Consider the following 22,369-nt stretch of genomic DNA (forward strand, 5'->3'; position numbering starts at 1 on the left):
AGCAAGACTGTGAAATCCACTGTTATTTCATGTAGCTGCTTGCTTTAAAAATACCTCTCTGAATAAAGTAAATTCCCTCAAAGTTTAACCAAAAAAAAAATTAATGGGTTTTCTGTTGTTCATTTGTTGAATTTGTTGTGTAAGTCTAACTACTAGTTTGCCTGTCTGTATTTTCAACGTTAGAACATTTAATATTTTTAGGATTTGGCAGTGAGCAAGCATCAAGAACCAGTCTGCCTTTATGAAAAAAATGTACTTGTTCATTACAGTTGTGTATGAGTATAATCTCTCCATCTCTTGATTTGATTCAACTGAGTGTATGGCTGGCATCTGGTTTGCTGCTGAAGAATATAAACCTTACCTAGAATATACAAGTTGGAAACTTATACCCTTAAGTATGACCAACAACACGTTACAGACATGTGGTGTTACAAGTAAAGTCCTGTTTTCCTTTGATGTGTTTAGATCTGTTCTCTGCGATATTCATAGCTGGTGTGATCTCAGTTGAATAGAGTTATTCAATAATACTGCAACTTTGTTAGGTTTTTTTATGTTTGAAGTGGCCCAAGTGTTTAAAATTTCTGGTTTTTTTCTGTAGCACAGCTAGTATTAATAATATCAAAACACCTAGTGCTGTTTGTTAACAGGTTCTGCAGCTCCAAGCTTTTAAGTGGCTGAATACTTATCATAAAAACTCATTTCAACGTCATTTTTCTGTGTGAATTTTTCAGTGACATCCCTTGGAAGAAGTATCTTTTGACTCTGCCTACTCATCATTTGAATGAGTCAAAGAACTTCTTTTCCAGTTTAGTAGCTTGTCTCGCACTGAAACCCATACAGATTTTTGTGCGGCTTCCTCAGAAATGCCATGAAGTATCGTGTTGGAGTGTCAAGTATCAAGACAGCAAGAATATACCAAAAGACAAGCACTGGTTTTCAGATCGTTTGCTCACACTCGAAATTGCAAGGAGTTGCAACGTGTTGGAGTGGGAATTGCCTTAATTTCCTACAGTGACAAAAGATCCACTGACTATAAAACAAGCCTATAAAACAAATATGGGGGGTGCACTTTTCTGTACGCCATCATTTGATGTAGTGTGTTTTTCAGCTTCTTTCTATAGTAATCTGCCTTCTGCATGCAGCATAAAGCTTTTAGGATGTGAAGAGGTACTAACAGCTCTTCCGATTTTGATGTGCCTGTACCTCAGTTAACAGGGGGATTTCCACAGTACTTTAAAAAAAAGCCTTACCTAAAAATGGTTGACTGAGGCATCCTTTGACCCTCATTTAAAAAATTTAATTCCTGTTGCAATATAAGTGGATTGTCAAGAAAAATGTACTGGAAGGTTTGACAAAACTTACAAGTCTAACTATTCAGAGATTTTGATATATGCAAGTAACATAGGAGACTATAAAACTTCAAGGTTTGATTCAACTCTGATGTCTTTTCTTGTTACATAAATTCTGTGTGTTTCTTGCTGAATCAGATTCTTGGTGTACTTTGTGACTGAATAAATTTGAACTGTGCTTTATAGAGAAACTTTCACCTTTGGGCAAAGTGGAACAGAGAACACTTATTCTGTAAGTGTTTTACTGGCAGGCTTTCTTCAGTGTAGCTACAGTAGCCATCAAAGGTTCAAAGAAAGCTTTTCAGCACTATTTTTTTTCCTTGTTTACTGTGTTTGAATTGAAGTCAGATTCTTGCATTTCAGGCGCTTCATCTTGAATGTCACAGTTTCAGCACTTTGGAGGAAGAGTAAATGAATGTGGTGCTTTGCCGTCAGTCTAACACACTTAGAGTTAAAAACGATTTCAGCACACCATGCTTGCCGCTTATCTTCACCACTGTTGCTGCCCTTACCTTTGCTGTGCAGGTTATGTGGATGTTATACTGTTGTTTGCTACCTACTTGCTGTGCTAAATTCTTCATGAGGTATCATTATTGCCCTCAATGGCAAACACAGTATTGGTGCTCTTCACAATTGAGTACATCAACCTTGCCTTTTTCCTGCTGTAGAAATGGCTGGCAGTGTAAAGAAAAGTGTTTGATCTAGGAAGGGATGTTGTAAAAACTTGGATAATGAACCATAAGTCTTAACAGTATTGCTGGCTGGGTCCGAGAGGAATAAGTTTCAGTTCAAAAGCCATCTGTCTATCACTACAGAGAGTGGGATGATGAAGTGCTCACCTGAGGCCAGCTCAGACTAGCCTACTGATTTGGCTGAAAACTTACTGTTTAATCTTTTATTTTTCAGCTGCATTAGTTGGCCTCTTTCTCAGTAGAGCTATAAGATTACAGATAGCAAGAAAAGGGAGGATTCGCCTACTTGGCAGCAGGCTGATTTTTTTTGATCAATCTAAACAGATCAGAAATTTTTGGTTTAAATTCTATGATATTCTTAAGTTTGAGCACCCTCATCCTCCAGCCAATGCCTCTTGAAGGCCAGTTGGCATTGTTTTCCTCATTTGCAGGCATGATATCATAAGATCTCCTGCGTTTTTTTATTAAGAATCTATTTTCCTTTGTGTCATATAGTATTTTTTGTAGATCTGAATGCTTTTTATTTCCTCAGTTACTGTTTTGTAGTGCCTTCATACTGTAAATGTATAAACTGAAGAGTATAAGAACTAATAGAGTATTTTTGGTTCACTTTTACCAGCTGCCATCAGTGCTCTGAATACATTGGATGTGCTGGCTCAAATTGCCTCTGGAAACCTTGCATTATTGTCTGGTGTAGCTGCTTAGTTTTTTCATTCAAATTATTTTTTCCAAAATTATTGCACATAAAATGCATTTTTATTTTTAGGAGCTAATAATAGTCTTTGATAATTTCTTGAAGTGGTCTTGAACTTTCAGACTCAGAAATGATCAAATGGAAATAAATGTAAGGTTGGATTTACTACTGTGGTGGGTTGACCTTGGCTGGATACTGAGTGCCCATCAAAGTTGCTCTATCACTCCCCTCCTCAGCTACACAGAGGAGAGAAAAATATAACAGAAGGCTCAAGGATTTAGATAAGGACAGGGAGAGATCACTCACCAGTTACCATCACAGGCTGAACAGACTCAACTTGGGGAAATTAGTTTAATTTATTACAAATCAAATCAGAGTAGCATATCAAGAAATCCAACCAAGTTTTAAAAACACCTTCTCCCAACCCATCCCTTCTTCCCAGACTTAACCTTATTTCTGATTCTCTACCTCCTCCCCTCGGTGGCACAGTGGGATGGGGAATGGGGTTGTGGTCAGTTCATCACACATTGGTTTTACCACTATTTCCTCCTCGGGGGGAGAACTCCTTCCCCTGCTCCAATGTCATGTCCCTCCCACAGGGGACAGTCCTCCATGCACTTTTTCAATGTGGTTCCTTCCCACAGGCTATTACAAACTGCTCCAGTGTGCTGTCCCTCCCACAAGATGCAGTCCTTCAGGAACAGGCTTCTCCAGTGTGGGTTCCCTGTGGGGTCACAGATCCTGACAGCAACCCTGATACACTGTGGACTTTCCGTGGGTTCACAGCCTCCTTTGGGCATTGACCTGCTCTGGTGTGAGGTCCACCATAGGCTGCTGATATATCTCTGCTCCATGATGTGCTGCAGGGGTACAGCCTGCCTCACCATGATCTTTGCAACAGGCTGCAGGGGAATCTCTGCTCCGGTGCCTGGAGTGCCCTCTCCTACTCCTTCTCCACTGACCTTTGTATCTACAGAGCTGTTTCTCTCACATATTCTCAGTTCTCTTTTTTCTGGCTGCAGTTACTTCTGTACAATAACTTTTTTTCCTTCTTGACTATGTTGCCCCAGAGATGCTACCACAGGCACTGATGGGCTTGGCCTTGGCCAGCAGCAGGTCCGTCTTGGCGCTGGCTGGAGTTGGCTCTGTCCAACATAGGGGAGGCTTTGGCAGCTTCTCACAGAAGTGACTCCTGTAGCCCCTGGCTATGAAGACCTTACCATACCAACCCAATACAACTACTAAAGTTCTGGGTTAAGAGCTTTTTGTTTTCGCACTGGTAAAGTTAACTTTCTACAAGGTTGAAGGGTTCTATGCTATTATTAGAAAGTGCTTATTTGCTGGTGACAAACTGAGGTCTGATCTAGAAGTGAAAATATGAAGCCTAAATTAAAATACTCTTAACTTGAGGTGAGTGGATTGACATAACTGTATGAATGAATTTGAAATTGTATTGCTTCTTGATTGTTGCTACCACTTTGATTTCTGCTGCCAGGTAATAGTTGATGGGAGTATGATACTTGTTGCATTCTTTTCTGTCAACCCATACACACTGAGTTGGTAACATACCACTCCAAATTCCCGCATGCTAAATTCAGACCTAACTCTCATGAGTCTGTCTTATCAAAAGTTAAAAACAGAAGCTGTCCCTGAATATCATTCTGTTTCTGACTGAATTATAAGCCAAGATACTTAATCTTTCAGAGTAAAGCTCTCTAATTGGTGATACCTGCATAACTTTCTGCAAAAAATTGCTCCCCAGATGCAGTTCGTCACTGAAAGTGGAGCTGATAATTGACTTTGCTCTCAGTAACGGTGTAGTATCATGCAAGCAGCCTTTAGATGTCAGATGCACCGTGGTGTTTTGGAATGGGTGATGAAGTGCTTTAAATACAGTAAAAATTTCCCTTATTTTCTTTGCAAATTCATCTCTTATTCATTTGCACGTAGCACAGTAGTTTCTCTAGCAAATGATGCATGGACAAGTGCTACATTCAGTGCATAACTCTGTTTTTGTGTGCAGCCAGTTCAAAGTGAGGTGGGGCTCATAGGAGGAAATATGAAATACGACTATAAATAAAATGTTGTAGATTTTGATACTTCAACTAACAAAATCATTAGATTTTTTTTTATATGGTATTTTCTGTGCTTCTCTGGATCATAGCAGATACTTGGTCATCCTTTATTGGCAACAGTTGAATCCATGATCTCCAAAGTGTAAAAATAGACTGGTGTCAGTAGCACCTATTATTTTCTATTCGACTGGTGATAGAAGAGAATTAATTTGCTAAGGCAGAAAATTAGTTAAATGTATTTGGACTGTGTAGGTAGCCCTTGCCAAAATGGCTCCATAATAAAAGAAGCACTGAGGCTTTTGACTTGGAAAGGAATACTTCGCCAAATTTAGCCAAAACCACCCTTAGGGTTTAATAAAAGGAACAAGTGTTTGTGTCTCAGAGGACAAGGCCTTTACTCAGTCAGGAGTTGAACATAGACTTTTATAGCCAGTAATCCAAAGAAAGTAGATATGAGCTTACCTGACCCACAAGTGAGAAAATACAGTCCAAGGCTTAATCTGTTGACAGGACACATTACAATGACCATGAAATTTGCTGTGTCCTGCTGGAGATGCAGTTTTCTGCAATAAGAGAGAGTCACAGAAGTGTGTCTAAGTTGTTTGGAAAGTTGACAAAAAATGAAGAGCTGGAGCTCAGAAGGTTCTCCTGCATATGTATGTATGGCAAACTTTTCCATTACATTGCAATGTCACCGGGTTTTCACAGATATCATGGGGATGGACAGCCCATGTAGTTGTATCAGTGCTAACATACAGGTAAGTGTTTACATCTGTATGCAGTAGCTAGTTCTGTATCCTGAAAGGTTGAATGGAAACTGAGCAAATCCGGGAACATCCTGGTGTAGATCATCTTACCGTAACAGTCATGTTAAAAATGTGAGATCTTGCTGTCTTTGTCAGCTTGTCATCTTTTCATCCTGTTGCCACGTTCTCTTGTCCATTTCCTTGTTTCTGTTCTCATGCTCATTGAACCTTCCTGAACTAATTTAATTTACTAGTTCAGGTAAAGCAACCGAAAGGGAGTTATGCGCTGTTCAACTCCTGAGTTTGGGTTAGCTCACAGCAGACAGAGCCTGGAGGGCACCAGAGCTGGTGTGCAGCCAGTGTCCAGGTATCACACTGACAGATTGAAGGAAACCGGGCTGGAAGCATGGAAGTGAGCCTTTGGTCTTTGATGAGCCTTTGCATCAGCTCAGCTGCTCATCCACCTTCTCGACTGTAGTGACTTTCCCCTGCCCGGTCACACAGCAGGATTGATTTGGCATGAGGACAAGGCTGGGCTGTTTGGAGTGAAGTGCTGTGGCTTATTGAGCCCAGCTAGGCCTCAGAGTGAGCCTGATGTGTGACTGCTCTTGTCTGGGACGTACCTCTAATGCTGCTCTATTGAGCTGTGAACTCCTGTGCAAAGCTCTGGAAGTGCAGCATGGTCTTCTGTAGCAGAGCATTCAGTCTTCTCCTGATTCCCTTTTGATTTTGTTCTTTTACTTATTAATTCTGAAGGCAATAGAACTTAATGCTAGGCTGGTGTGTTACATTAGTTGCACAGAGGAGTTGAAGCTGAAGTACTTTATGCCTATTGAGGCACAGAGTAGAGGAATTTTAAAGTTATAAAAGAAAACTTTTTGTGATTGCAGTCTAAGGTATCTAGTATTTCAGCAGTAATGTTTGTTGTGAGAAATTTAGTTGCCTCTTATGCTTAGAACTTGTGTGTCTGAATAAACTAAAATTAAAGCATGGTTTGAATTGGATTCTCAAATAACTGTTTTTTGAAGTACAGATTTTTATTATGGACATATTATGAATGCTGACTGGACAGAAAACCTTTGAACAGACAAACTAATTGAATGAACATAACTGCCTACCTTTTAAAATCACTCTGATTAGGAGAATGTTTTACATGATGGACTGTTAAAATTTCTTGCAGGTGGATTCACCAATGAACTTGAGAAACCCTCATGATTTGGTAATACTAATGAGACAAGAAACAACAGTTAACTACCTCAAAGAACTGGAGGTAAAGCACAATATTAAGTACTAACTAATTTCTGAAAATACAGATTTTTTTTTTCCACAATCTTTATAGTGATAGTTTTAGATGGGGAAAAGAATTCACTGTTGGCAAAATTCTGCTTCAATGAAAGGATGAAGAATTCTTCAGAGATCAAGAATTTTTTGCCCCAAGTCTACTTAACTGGTCTCCAGTTGCATCATTCTCTGTTGTTAGCCATAATCCTAACATTTTTAAGGAAAGTCATTCAGATACTAGATTCTGTTGTACTATATTTCAAAAGAGTACAGAGCAGGTCACCTCTGGTTTAATTGGGGTTCATTTATTATTGAAAAAGGGTCTGAGACCCTTTTGAAAAGGGCCTTAATGAACTTTGAGCTGATAAACTGAAGTTTAAATATAAAAGGGGTTAGGCAAGCAAACAGCTCACAGCCCTTCAGGCCATGCGCTCCTGTCTCTCTTGTGCCAGCTTTGGTTTTGTCAAATTAGCATAACAAGCTAACTGGAAAGTTAGATGAGCACCAGAGGTAGCTTTAGGTGAATGGAAGAAGTGGAAGGGAGCAACAGAAGCAGGACTGCCCCTTGTGTGACTGTATTCAGCCAGTCTTTCTCATCAAGGTTTACTCTTTTTTTGTGGTAATGAACATTTTAGCTGTGGGGCATGGGTTGGGGATTTGGAAGTTGCTAATGTCCAACTTGCGCATACAAATGACTTTCAGCAGAAGTTATACATTGTAAGTTCTTGTACAAGTTTCTATTACTTCTAGTTTATATCTGTACTGTTGCATAGTAGCATGCAATCAAATGTGTATGGCTAAAACTGCGATTTTTTTTTCTATTATTATTTCACATGTATAGACTCCTATGATATTTAATGTGTTTTCAGTTTGCACATCTGGGTGAGAATTAAATGCAGCTTACTGTACTGGACCAGATCGTTAATCTGTGTGATCTATACCTGTGAGCTTTATGGGGCAAAAGGTAGCTCCCAAGGCACAGCATAAACTGATGTATGGAAATTAGTCTCGATTCTTGCATTTGCCTGCCACCTGAGTTGTACTTAGCACACTGAATGCTTAAGATGATGATTTTGTTTGCAATCTCTAGTATTAGTTCCATTAGGTCTTACAGTGAAGGAAAAGGGTCCAAATATTTAAAAGCTGACATACTGTTAGCAGCTATTTCTTCTTTTCCTAAATGGACTACCATAAGCTTGGAATGTTATTAGCCCTCCTTTTAGGTACAACAGAAGAAATTATTATAGTTGTATTATCTCTAATGAAAGTATTTACGTTCCATCCAAATCCAAAAATATGCTACAGATGTTTTAAAAGATAGGAAAATATTCCCAAAATTTAATGAGTTTTTTAGATTTTTTTCAAATGAACTTTGTTGTAAGGAAAACATTGTACTGTTGAACTCCTAGCAACTGTAGAGTTTGATTTCATCAGTATATATTCTTCTGTTTCCTTCTCTTTCCCTACAGAAACAGTTAGTTGCTCAAAAGATTCATATAGAGGAAAATGAGGACAGAGACACAGGGCTGGAACAAAGGCATAACAAAGAGGATCCAGACTGCATTAAAGCAAAGGTGCCCCTGGGGGACCTAGATCTGTATGATGGCACATACATCACCTTAGAGAGCAAAGATATCCGGTAATAAGATGCTTTATATTCTAAGATTTTTACTGAATTAAAAAAATACCTCTAAATGAAAGTAAAAAGAACAATACTAACACAGACTGATCTTTAGATGACAGTTTAATTTTTTTTGTGTTACTGTGGAATAAAATTGAAGCAACATCTGCTACTAGTTGTGAACAGTTACAACACAAACAGTTTCCCTCAAACAGTCCATGTTAGCCTTACCCTGAAACCTTTCCTTTCTCTTCTGAGTTCTACCACTGTTACTCTGTACTGACGTGTCCAGACATGTAAATTAAAGTGAAATGCATCATGTAGAAGGGGGTTGAATTTACTCGAGTGTACTTTGAGCTAGACACAGTTATTTTAGTGGGAACTGTCTTGACTTAAATTTGAATGAAATTCAGTTGATTACTGAGCTGTTGAACCTTCTGGTTATATTTTGTCCCCTGTGTTTAGAAAGTAAAGGATGAGCAGACAGTCTCCTTGACATTAGACATCATTGGTAATTCATCTGCAGGGCTCACTGTCTTGGTTTTGTAGTTTCATTTTTATAACATAGTCATATGAATACTTGAAGTGGGAAAAGATCAGTTTTATCCTCATATACCTTCATTTGGACTTCTCACCAATATTTGGGATTGATTTGTTTGTTTCAATGGAAGAGTCTTCTAATCTGCATGCAGTGCCATTGGCCTGGCAGATAGATCATTAATCATAGCAGTGATGCACTAGGTTGACGCTTAGACATTTTGGAGGCTATCCAAATGTTGATGTTTTCTCTAAAGCCAACAAATTTATTTACTTTATCCTATAGTGATGACATCCTGGTACAACTGAAATCTGAGAAGACATCAGAAATAGTCTGATGTGCTCAAACAGGGGATTTTTGTAATGATTAAATCAGAGTACTCTCTCTGTCAACTGCAGTACTGTTTCTTATGAACTTCAGCAATATTTTAATCTGGAGTCTGTTATATTATTATGTCTTTAGCCCTGAAGACTATATAGACACAAAGTCCCCAGTGCCTCCAGACCTGCAGCAGCCAGACTGTACAAAAGTTCTAGATCTTCCATACAGTATTCATGCTTTTCAGCACTTACGGGTAAGTGAGCAAATGCAAAGTATGTGTATTTCCCCATTAGGAAGAGGAATAGAAAACCCTTACTGGTAGTTCTCGGTCAAGATTACAAGGCATTGTAATCTTTCAAGACTATTTCACGTTTTTTTTAAACTACAGTTGTGCCTTGATTAAAGTACCTGCTTATAGGAGGACAATTCTATCAGATTGATACAGTTTCTCTTTTATTATTGTTTACTGTTCTTTAGAGGACATTTTTTGGAAAATGGAGTATTTTGTGTTCATAACACATTTCATCAGCAAATTGGTAGCTTTCGTTGGAACTACTACTAGCTTGTGAATTGTTTCTCCAGTTGAAAATTGGAGCGTGGCGAACAGGGTTGTTTAAATGTATGACAATTCAGGATCAGAAAATGGTTTGCAGGTTTGTCAGTAGCTCCTAACATACTTGACCATCTGTTTGGTATCTGAATGCCAAGCCCTAACCCAGAGGGTGAGATAACTGTTCTTTCAGCTGCTTTAGGAAAGCTACAGTGGAAGAGTGGTGCAAAAACTGGGTTTGTGAACAGCATGATATGAGCAAATTTTCTAATGCAGATGCAGCTTTAGCAGTTATATCTTGATATTTATTTCATTACAAGTCTTTTCATCTACAAATAAGGATTTTCTTACAGAAAAAAACAGGAAGTGAAGTCTTATTATCTCTGTTCTTGGGTCTGAGTGTATTTTTGAAAGAAGGACATTTGTTCATGGGGAGGGAAGAAAGAGAAGTGGTGTAGGGATACTTTCATTGTGTGCATGTAACCTGATAAACATGATTTAAATGCTTCAGTGGAAATCAGTAGCTGCCAGATACACAGTACTACCAGAAGTGAATATTTCTTCTGTAGCACTCACAAGCAGCGACTGCTTTTGGCTGCTTCTAATATTTGCTTATCTGACATACTCATAATCTGTCAGAGGTGAAATTATTCTTTCAATTGCCAAAGATCCTGAAAGGATGATAAGATCATAAATAACCAAGCTGTACATTTTCCTGAGTGTCATGCTTTTGTTTGTATTTCTCTACTCTTAGTTAAAGTGTCAGCAAATACCTGTATTTAATTTTTATTTTAGGGTGTCCAAGAAAGAGTTAATCTTTCTGCACCCCTTTTACCTAAAGAAGATCCAATCTTCACATACTTATCACGGAGGCTGGGAAGAAGTATAGAGGAAATAGGTCATCGTATTTATGATGGGCTAATGAAGGTATGAAACTGAAATCTTACTGTATGCACAAAAAGAATGCTAGAAAAGTCTCAGAAGATTAGATACACCTCATACATGCAATCAGATCCAGTACTAGTTTTGTACATATATTTTTGGTTTACATTTCAGTTTCAAAAGGGAGACTAAAACCATTTTCTGCTAGGCAAGCAGAGATAGGAGAAAGCATCAGCAAAGCAAGTAAATAAATACTTATTGTCATCTTTATTGACTTATGTAGTTAGGTTATCTGGCAAGCCACATTCATTATCTCTGTCAAGATAATAAGAGCTTTTAAACAAAAATACAGGTACTTAAAAGAACAAAGAAGAAACAACAGTACTGAAATGTGTATGTTTTTATTAAATACCTTCCTGCAAAATCTAGGAATTCTCATTGAACCCCATTAAATTGCTGATGCTCAAACTACTGTCACCTCTCATTTCATCTCATTTCAAATTTTTACCTACCTGAAAGGCAGAAGTTGTGTTTCTTTAATACATTTGTATGCCAGTTCATTCTTCCTAAACAGTCACAACTGTTGCCAAATGGCAGCTTTCCAGTGGAAGAGGATAACTTAGAGCAGCTGAGCACCAGCTTTTAATCCCATAGTAATTAAAGCCTGATTAACCTTTTAGTTCATGTTTTAGTAGTTAGTACAGTTCATGTGTTTCTCTTTACTGCAGAACTCTTCTTCCTGGGTACTCTATAATATGGCTTCTTTTTACTGGCGAATAAAGAATGAGCCGTACCAAGTAGTAGAATGTGCCATGCGTGCCCTTCATTTTTCTTCAAGGTAAGGATTGCTAGAAGGATTTCTTCTCAGATTGCTTTTCTAGTTATCCTAATTAATAAACAGGTTTTGGTTTCTAAGACTGTATACTAATGAGTAATCCATGTTACTTGTTCTTGGTCTCTATGTGCTGTACTAGGCATATATATAGTTGAGATGTTTTTCTTAAATGATATATTTTAATGCGTGACTGACAACTGACTGTGTCCCTATGCACGATTCTTTTACAGTTTGACCCTCCTTTAATGTCCATTTTTGCTTCTTTTTTGTATTCTTTTAGGCAAAATAAAGATATTGCACTGGTAAATTTGGCAAATATTCTGCACCGGGCTCACTTCTCAGCAGATGCAGCTATTGTGGTTCATGCAGCTCTGGATTACAGTGACTTCTTTACCAGCTATTACACTTTGGGAAATATATACGCGGTAAATACAATCTTTATTTTCCAAGACTTGAAGAAAATTGAATATTACTTAATTTTTTTTGGCTTGACTCTTTCACAGTGTGTCTTGATTTCCATGTGATTTCATGCTTAATGTTTAAGATTCTGTCAAGAGACTTTCATCCTTTCAGAAAGTCAAGAGACTTTCTGTCTTTCAGCAAATTTTTTTTCCTGGAAATAAATTCCATAAAAATTCTACTGCAGCCTTTCTTTAACAGATATAGTGGCTTGAGTGCCAGAAATGACAGGCTGCTTGTTACCATAAATTAAAATTCAAGTTAAAGGCCTACTTTAAAAATTTTCTTTAAAAGTTGAACATTTTTAATTAAATATTACTGAACAATGGCTAATTCTCTTCTTCTCGGTCATTCTTCAGATGCTTGGAGAGTACAACCACTCAGTCCTGTGTTACGATCATGCTCTACAGGCCAAACCAGGGTTTGAGCAAGCGGTAAAAAGGAAGCATGCTGTCTTATGTCAGCAAAAACTTGAGCAAAAATTGGAAGCCCAGCATAGGTAACTAAAGCAGTATCCCAGTGGCAGTGCATACAATCCAACTTCTGTTGCAGCAACCATGTGCATTTCAAGAAGGATAATGATTTTCAACTCACTATAATTCTTTGACTATGCAGTAGAATTAAGCATAAGAATACTTAAGGAAACACAATGTTGAAAATATGCAACAAGGTAGGAAAAGGTGATATTCTAGAAAGCATTCAAATAAATTTTTCTATTGTTTTATTTTCAAGATCACTTCAGCGAACATTAAATGAATTAAAGGAATATCAGAAGCAGCATGACCATTACCTTAGGCAACAAGATGTTTTAGACAAGTACAAGCTCATCCAAGAGGAACAAATCTTGAGGAACATTATTCACGAGACACAGATGGCAAAAGAAGCTCAACTAGGTACAAATTTTTAGTGTTCATGCTCATTAAAGCAATGAAGTATTGCACATATTCGAATTATGTCAGGACATAACTTCCATATATATAAAGATGGCCCTGAGTAGCTGCTGTGTTTTGCTTATTAAAGCAAGAGATTGCAGCATGTTCTTGAACAGGGACTTTTTTTTGGTGTTTTGAAGCTGTAGGTTCCTCTGGGCTGATGAAGTCAATAAAAAGTGATTGACTGAACTGGGGGCAGAGAGGTTGACTGTATGCTGGCATTGTCTCCTCAGAAAGCACACTTAATGTAATATAAAAAAATGTTTTGTCCTCTGCAGGGAACCATCAGATTTGTAGACTGGGCAACCAGCAGCATAGCTTGCACTGCCAGTGGGACCAGCCTGTTCGTTATCATCGCGGAGACATTTTTGAAAATGTGGAATATGTTCAGGTTTGTCTGTGAATTGATACCACTGCTTTAAGTTGCATCCCATTTGCCTTATTAGCAAAATAATTCTATTTTTTTCAGACTTGACAAAAAAGGTACGTTTTGGGTGTGGTAATTATAGTGAGAAATCATTTAGTCTCTTTTCCAGAGTGTTGTTTAAAGTATTTTAATGCTAGTTTCTTTTGTAATTAATACAAGCTGAGATTGACTGTGAATTGTAGAACTAGAGAGAAATATAGATTTATTGTACAAAGCTTTGTTTTTCTTAGAAAAGAGAGCTATTAGAATTATTTGAATTGAAAAACTTCATTTTAGTCCAAAGTCTTAGTTTCCTGTGATCGCACGAAGGAAATTTGATACAAGAGTACTGAGAAGTTTTGGAAGCAAGGTGTATACTCATACTGAAAATCCAGAATGACAGCCACCCAAGCAATACCTCTGCTGTATTAGAACTACAGATAAAGATTATGGTTTCAGTTATTTTGCAATATGGAATATGTTCTGGAGTTTCCCCTTAACTAGTTTAAGAAACAGGAATAATTATTTTTAATTATGTTGTTTTCTTCTTGGTTGTTTTTCCTACTATAGTAATTATAAAATCAGATTATCGAGATAATTCTGAAAGCCATGAGTTTTAGTAACTCTGACTTGAACTCAAGCTATGCAATCTAGATACGTAGATTTTGGTTGTGATCTGTTTGCACTAGTGTTTTCATTGTTGACTTATTTACAACATGAATATTACTTTTCCATGGTGTGAGTAGATCGAGAGACTTAGATTTCTTCTTTTTTTTTCTGCTACCCAAGTTTCAGCTCATCAGTGAGGCTTAACTACATAAATAGTGGGGGAAAAAAATAATATGCAGAATTTCAGCCAGTAATGTACCATCTCTTTTCTTTATTAAATTTTGTTTTTCTCTTGTTTCTAGTTTGGTGAAGACTCTTCAACTTCTAGTATGACATCTGTGAATTTGGATCTTCATGCAAACCAAAGCATTCACAGCCAGTCCTTGCAGTCTTCCCCTGTTGCTCGTTCTGTTGTTTCAGTGTGGAGTGTAGAATCCAACAGAGTAAGTGAAGAGTAGATAGGCTTTGCCCTTTCAAAGAGGGGTGGTGAAAGTGAAATTTCTCCTTGTTTATGAAACTTCTTAGCATTTAGGCTGCAGTTTTGATGTGTGGCAGCACTGGAGAATGTAACATTCTGAATGTCATCAACATATAAGCATCTGTCTAGTTTCTCTGTACTAGTTTCCCATCCTTTGAAACTCTACTACAGCACAGAGGGAGTTGTTCTGTAAACATCTGCTGTAAGTAAAGCTGTACAGCTGAGTAAAAATAGAAATTTGAACTGCTGATATGCAAAAAAAGATGGAAAAATAATAGTTTTTAAACTCTCTTTTTTTTTCTTCAGACTGTTCCTTGTGTTATTATTAGCTTGTAATTAGAATATTAAAAATGTTGAGAAAATTATAAAAAATAATTCCTTTTCCCCTTAGGACAAACAGCATATTCTGTGGCCTCAGCGATCAGAATGCATTAAATCTTTCCCCAAAATTCCTGACCCAGAAGAACTGCCAACTTATTTCTTGCCTCCAGAAAATAGGGGATTCAGGCAAGTGCTGACTTTTAAAAACTGTATTTGTAAATTTTCACACTAATACCTTAATGAGTATTTTCTTTCTGGAGAGGATGGATGCAATTAGTAATCATCAGCACAGTTGTGTTCAGACTTCTTTCTGGCCGTTCCACAGAAGGAAGGCATTTTCCTTGATTGTTGTCTTTGGTTTATACACAATTACAGGCAGCACATGCTGTTAATTTGTCTTATTTCTCCTTATTGCTAGGATCCATCCAATCCTGAGTACCCCGAGAGATACTGTTGAGCATGGAGAAACACAGGCACCAGATTGTTCTTCCATTACTGATGCTCGTAACAATGAATCTCTAAACATACTGGTCAAGGAACTAGACACTAATCTAGATTTGAAATTCAGGATGCCAGATGATCGAGCAAGACAAGTAAGAGATGTTATCTTGTTGATTCTCTTCTGTTATAAAATTCTCCTCTTTATTGCCTTAAAAATCTTACACAAAACATAAAAGATTCTGATATTTAAAGGATTCCTTGGTATCATAAGGTAATCAATATTTCCAAAAAAGGTGAGCAAGTGCTTTCTAATGGGAATGGAGAAAGGGAGAACTTATCTGACTTTTTCAAATACTGACGAAAAGCACACAAAATAGGAAATATAATTTACTGTTTGAAATTTTTAAATCTTCTAACAGTTGGTTGACATGATTCATCTTCTTGGGGTTTCTAAGAACTGTATTGTACCAAGTTGGTAACTTAAGGCTGGAGTGAGTCCTTCATATTGCATTATGAAGATTGGCTCCTTGAAGTGTTATGTGTTCACATCCTCTCTTTGAAACAGTATCCTTTTCTTCCCTTTGCTAAAGGAAAGACTTAAAGAAGCAAGACTTGAATGGCCTGTGTTTATGTAGACTGTGAGGTTTATTCAGTTGTTTGGAGGGGAAAAAACCACTATCTTTGTGTTTCAGGTTTTGCATTCTCGTATCAACAATGAATCTATTACACAGGCGAAGATAGGAGTGTTTCTAGATCGTGCCATGAGGAAGGTATGTCAAGCTGTTGAACGAGATAAATTCAGAATTCTTACTTGAGGCTTGTTTCTATACTTCTAAAGTAGTCAGTCAGTCAGTGACATACAAGGAATAAGTTTATTTGCTGCCTGAAACTGAGATGAAACTAGCTTAAAAATCCATGTTTACAAGTAAGGCGCGAAAGTATAGAGAAGTATCTAAATTAGCTTAATGTAGACCAAACAGCCCTGTAGTTACTTGTTCTTGTTACAACTGCAGGACGCAGAACAGCAGTTCTGTACTAGTTCTATTAGCTAATTCTGGCAGACATTTGCTTAATTGAGAGAACTTGGAACTACTCCTCATGTCACCCCTCCCTTCATGCCTACCTTTTGCTCTTCCTCCTCCTTCCCACTACCCTGCTTTCCCCCCGGCTCTCCCTCCAAAGAAACCAACCCTCTGTCAATCTTCTGTCAGGATAATTAGCACTCTGGAGCAAAGAATGTACATCTGTATAACACCCTGTGGAGTGCCACCTCCGTCTTGCGTGGGGCCTTTGAGAGTCATCACAAGTCAAATGACAAGGAAGCATTGAGATATAGACGTTGACTCTTTTTGACTTGTCAAGCTGATATTTCTCAATTTAACTTTCTTGTAGAAGTTGTGTCAAGGCAATATATATATATGTATATTTTTTTATTCTGAAATCAGTACTTTTTACTATGTGCATCTGTCTTACCCAGAAGAAAAATTATCAGTATGAGTTGATTCCTATTATTATGTTGTTCAGAACAGCCCTATAAGTGTTGTCTTATGGTGCAGTGCATGGGTATTTTGGTTTTAACTGTAGTATTCTGTTGCTGTCATGCTAAGAGCCTGAATTCCTCGGTCATTTAGATGCTGATGTAAGAACAGTGTTGTGTCACACCTGTTCTGCTAATGATAAACTCCTCAGAGCAGGAAGGCCACAGCTGGTATCTTTGTGTTGGGAAAGACAAAATGCTAATAACTTACTGAGGATTTAGTTTAAGAGAGGACATTGAGACGTGTGTATGGAGTGTAATGCAGTGAGAAGTTTGGAATGGATAACGTGTAAGTAATGTTATGGATGTGCATTGCAAAATAGAGATCATAAATACTCTTAAAATTATAGATTATGTAAGGTACTCAAAGAATAATATTTCCTATTGATATCTTCCAGTTCATCTAGAACCAAATAGTTAGAACCCTCCTGTGTGAGGGTTTTAAAACCTGGAACAAAATCTTCTTACTGATTAACTTTTCAACACAGTATTACTGTTATGCCAGCTGCATTGTATTGATATAATACTACTGTAAAGATCCTTATCTGTTTTGCTTCCTTAATTCTAGCTGCATGTTTCCTATTCATTTGGGCTTCAGACATGTAGGTTGGACTGGACATTAATTTCAGTTGTTGCTTTTATGCTGTAAACTCTTTGTACAGAATTGTGTAATACATAATGCTGAAAATATTAAAAACTAGAACATGTTTCTAAGTAATTTGAAAGTGCATCTGAAAATGGATGTTTTACCTACCTCTGTCCACCTGCCAGGATTTTAAAATTTTGCTATTTCTCCTCTAGGGTGTTTGTTTTTTCTGTTATAGGTGAAAGAGGAGGAAGGAGCACTCAGAGGTGTATTTGACACTTCTTCCATTCTTCCACCTGCCCTCTTATTGCTTCCTATTTTATAATCTTTCAATAGTATCTAATGCATGTCAGTTGTCAACCTTGATAAGACAAATAGATAACTCAGTGTAAGAAAAATACAACTCTGAAACCTTAAATTGTCAGGGAAAGGTCAGGATGTGCCTGACCTTCAAATTGTAACATTTCTACATAGATTTGTGTTAGTATAATTTTAAGACTCTGAAGTGGCTCACAAATGTTCCTTCCTGAAGTGAATTGACTATTATCACTTGTATATTTGAAGGGATTTTGTGGTCAATATATAAGGCAGTCATATGAGAAGAGTGTGAGCAACAGCTGCTACTAAATTGCAGTTCAGATTGTAAATGGTGTCAATTTGAGTAGAATAGAGCAGATTGAATAATCTGCTAGTGGACACAACAAAGTCTAATTTGTATCTAGTTAATAAGATAGTATGCAAAGGTGAGTTCTGTTTTCTTCTTACTAGATAGCAGGCAATTCTGTCTTCCTGACACCTTTCTGTGGGTGTTTTTACCCTTTTCCTGACTCTCCTTTAGCCAGAAGATCCTCTATGGCTTTTGCTTAATGAAGCTGGATTGTACTGGCGTGCAGTTGGAAATAGCACCTTTGCTATCACCTGTTTGCAAAAAGCATATAATTTGGCTCCCCATGAGTATCAGGACATCCCTCTGGTCAACCTTGCCAACCTCTTGTTTCATTATGGTCTTCATTCGGATGCCAGCAGACTCCTGCTGAAGGCTTTGGCCATCAATGCCTCTGAGGTAAGATGATGGGGTTTCTGTTTGTTCAGCAGTGAATGTGTTTTTCTTCATTATTTTCTAAATATATGTTGTGCTTACTTACCTGTGCATGCATTTCAACTTCCAGCTTGCGATTTGCAACAGATGTTAATTTTCATTTAAATTCTTGATCACATCGGGGTGATGCTGATTGCCGAGAGTAGAAACATCTAGAGAAGTTCTTATAAATCAGTGACAGACTTTTAGCCTCCCAAAACCTGTATTATCAGCAGTGCCTCCAAGGGATTTAATCCTGGTGTCTGGTAACATTTTTATCTAAAACAGAGATCCGTAATGCTGTCAGCATTCTTAAAATCCTTAAAGTAGCATATATGTCACCAGGATCTTTGATTGTGTGTAGACATCTTTCTGTGACACTTGACTTTTTATCTCTACTGTTTTATTTGTCCGCAGATTTTGTCGTAGAGGAAAACCTGTGTTCTAGTTGTTTGGTGGCTTTATTTCCAACCATAGGTTCAAACCAGGTTTTTGTATTTCTGAGCAGTAACATTATAAACATTTTGTACATTGTCACCTATGTCATATAGACAGTTTCTATATAAACTCTTTGAACTACTGGACTGGCCACAACAATTGTGAGAAGGAAGGGGAGGGGGCATGGCATAGTGGGAGACAGCTTTCCTCTAGCAGGCAGTCTTGGTCTTTGATTTGAGATGCTTCAGTAAGAAGCTCAAGTGACTTTTTCCTGTGCTCTGTAGTTAGATTAACAGAGCTTAAACCTGCTAGGCCACCAGTCACCTAGCACATAAAAAAGCTAAAAACAGAAAAAGCTTTTTCAATATAGCATTCAGAAAGAAGTTTTCAAATGTTGGAAAGGAAGCTAGCCCATTTGGGTGGTGTGTAAGAGTGCAAAAAGGAAGTATAGAGAGAACTATGCTTGAATGATGTGCCTTAAAGCACAGCCTTGGAGGGGAGGAGCCTAGGGATCCTTAGGACCATGCTGTGTAAGTAGGGCTTTCATTCAAAAATATTAGTGAATCCTACCTCATTACAGTAATGTCTACTCCTGTTTTTTTCAGATGTACTCAGTCCTGTAATATCTATTGTACCAAAAAAATTAGCAGGAGACTTTATACTTGAATAGTATTTCCTGGAATATAGTGTAAAGTAAATACAAATTAAAATTAATTACAGCCACTGGGAGTAAAGAATGTGCTATATAAGCAAAAGCTGTTAAAAAAAGGTCCTGTTGCTCAGCTTGCACTGTTTTCTGAATGCTGTTTAATAATACAAACTAAGATGAGTTTGAAAAATCTTAAGTTACTGATCAGACAATGAATGTAAAACTATTTCAGTGGGAAAAATGACTGCTAAATTACAATACTGTAGTTCATTATTCTAGCATTATACTGCTAATTGCAGCAAATTAGTTCATGCAAGGAAAAGACTTTTCAGTCAACAAACATAATGTAGTGCTTTACTGTGTGCCTGTATTAAAGTGCTAATTAAGTTCTACCCAGTGAAAAAGGTGTTTATACTCTTTACTTTTTTAAAAAACACATACTTTAGTGAGACTGCCCAAAAGCAGTGGACAAAAATACTGTTTTTTAAAGAATTGAAAGGCATGAATGTGTACCACTAAGCTAGTGTGACATTGGTGTTTGCAGTAACCTAGTTCTGCTCAGGTAAATCTGAACACTCTTGATAAATGAAATGTGTCTGTCCTACTAGAACGCTAGAAAAATTTTTACTTTTTTTTCTGACTTTTAAATGTTATAAACTGCCTTCAAGCATTCAGTTTGGTACTCTATGCAGTAAGCATTATGTTGCTGATGGTTATAAGTATTTAATACTTCGTTTCAGTTTGTGTGTATTTAACAGCTGGGTTTTTATTGTAGGAAGACAGAATTCTTAACATAACCCTACGTCAAAACAGCTTTTGTTTAGCACCAATGCATCAAGCTGTTAGTTCTCCATTTGAAGAACAGGTAGTCCCAGTTTAAGAAGTTTTCTGAATTCTTTGTAGCCAAGTTTGGGAGGGTGTGGATTGACAAGGGTTTTTCCTGTCTCTTACCAGTCTTAAACAGTGAACATACTTATGCTGGGTGTGTTACTTTTCTCTTTTCAGCCCCTGACTTTTTTGAGCCTAGGAAACACATACCTGGCTCTGAACAACATAAGTGGAGCCCTGCAGGCTTTCAGACATGCACTGAATTTGACAACCAAGTGTTTGGAGTGTGAAAGCAGCCTGAAGATGATCCGTTGTTTGCAGTTTTATCCTTTTCTGTACAACATCACCTCAACTGTGTGCAGTGGTAAGCAACTGCTGAAAGATGGACCACAAGTCAAATAATGTCTATTTGCTTTGGGTGTTGCACCCTTTTTTCCAAGAATCCATCCTTTTGCTTTACAGTGCTTTCTATCTTTAAGGATCAAGGTTGAGAAACTGCTTTTAATGGAAAAGTTACAGTCCATTGAATAATTGCTTGAGGATGACTTCTTAGATATCCAGAGGGCTTCCACTGAATGCAAATTACTTCCTGAGTGTGTCAGTAATACCTTAACAGCCTCATCAATTTCTTACTGGTAAACCAGGAATGCTGGATTCAGTATTTATGGAAATGCACAACTTCTATTGCTAAGCTACTCAACAACCCCTTTGTACATCCCTTCAAAATTTACAGACAGTTGGATTTGTTTTCTTAAAGCTGAAGAATTTGGTGAAGAGTGGTTTAGTTTAATTCATATTCTTTCAGTGTGTTCAGTACTTTGGCTGTCATTTTCTAGTGTTCAGTCTTTAAGGAATAGGCTATACTGTGTCAACATTATTTTGTTGATATGAGACCTGTGGTCACTGCTCTTAACCCTCCAAAAATCTGTAAGAAGAAGGACTGAATCCAGTCTCACTTTTAAAATATTTGAGATTGAATGCTTTATTGTCATTAGTGGCTACTTGTATTTTAAAAAAAGAGCTTTTGGAGGTGGATTCTTTTATTTTAGTCAATCCCACTGAATATTTTCAGTGTTTTGTGTATGCTTGCATATGGCTAATATGCTGCTCTTGAGCAATCTTGAAGAACATCTATTAATATATTTTAAAAACCTCTCTCTCTCAAATTGTTACTAAGGTATCTTTCTGTCTAATCTTTTCCTTATTTTTAAATGAAAACCTCACCAGATAAATGCTTCTGATTTTTGGTATTGCTAGAACTTCCTCTGAGGTGTTTTTTTTAATTCTATCTCCAGTGAAAAGACATGGAGAAACCTCCTCTGATTTAACATGTAGAACTGTGTAGTCTAAACGTAGTCTAAACTTCATGTCTGCTGGTACAGTATGGATGATGCCATTGTAGGTGAAATTTCAGGACTATGCCATTAGAATAATACTCTTTTTATAGCCTTATGCATTTTGCTGTGATTGACAGTACATCAGTTGTGTGAGAAATGAATGCTGTTTGGATAAATGTACTGTAGTAAGTGGTGTTACAGCCCAACTGATGGGGCTCTTGCTGATGCTCATAATGTCAGCTCCTCCATATGCTGGTGCTTCGCAATGAATCTCTTAACTTCAGATTGCCCTTCTTATAAAAATCCTAGTAGATACTGTAAGCAGTAATGGAACTTGCGCATTTCATCACAAGAGACACTTCACTGTTCTAGAAAAAAAATCAATGTTTGTTTACTTTTAATTAAGATCTTCTTTAAAATGTCTGAAACTCAAAAGTTTAGTTGTTCCAGTGATAGCTACTTTATTTTGAAGGTAAGCAGAAAATGATTTAAAAGTATATTCACAGAACCAAGATGGTAAACAAGCAGTGTCTGTATCTGAACTCCAAAGTGATCTTTGACATCTTTCTTTTGTCTTGTATGCTTTTCTTTCTTAAAGTTGTCATAACCTGTTTTGGTTGATTCTTGGCCTCTGTTAGCATTGACTCCTGTTCTAGGATGTTCATTTTGAGGTTAGCTGTTGCTGC

At 37.4% G+C, this 22,369-nt stretch overlaps 1 protein-coding gene across 1 annotated transcript in view; it reads left to right on the top strand.

Moving 5' to 3' along the window:
- Positions 1–22,369, top strand: part of TTC17 (tetratricopeptide repeat domain 17) — a 54,515-nt gene that overhangs the window by 6,013 nt on the left and 26,133 nt on the right. The window contains exons 2-16 of the mRNA XM_018082381.1: positions 6,737–6,826; positions 8,307–8,476; positions 9,459–9,570; positions 10,663–10,794; positions 11,478–11,587; positions 11,865–12,009; positions 12,403–12,542; positions 12,776–12,936; positions 13,254–13,366; positions 14,293–14,433; positions 14,860–14,975; positions 15,208–15,382; positions 15,923–16,000; positions 18,192–18,416; positions 20,524–20,710. Of these exons, the coding sequence (XP_017937870.1) occupies positions 6,749–6,826; positions 8,307–8,476; positions 9,459–9,570; positions 10,663–10,794; positions 11,478–11,587; positions 11,865–12,009; positions 12,403–12,542; positions 12,776–12,936; positions 13,254–13,366; positions 14,293–14,433; positions 14,860–14,975; positions 15,208–15,382; positions 15,923–16,000; positions 18,192–18,416; positions 20,524–20,710 (2,083 nt within the window). The 5' untranslated portion in view covers positions 6,737–6,748. The remainder of the gene's footprint in view (positions 1–6,736; positions 6,827–8,306; positions 8,477–9,458; positions 9,571–10,662; positions 10,795–11,477; positions 11,588–11,864; positions 12,010–12,402; positions 12,543–12,775; positions 12,937–13,253; positions 13,367–14,292; positions 14,434–14,859; positions 14,976–15,207; positions 15,383–15,922; positions 16,001–18,191; positions 18,417–20,523; positions 20,711–22,369) is intronic.

The sequence above is a fragment of the Manacus vitellinus genome, unplaced genomic scaffold, assembly GCF_001715985.3.
Source record: "Manacus vitellinus isolate BGI_N305 unplaced genomic scaffold, ASM171598v3 scaffold_6_pilon, whole genome shotgun sequence".
NCBI classification, from domain to species: Eukaryota; Metazoa; Chordata; class Aves; order Passeriformes; family Pipridae; genus Manacus; species Manacus vitellinus.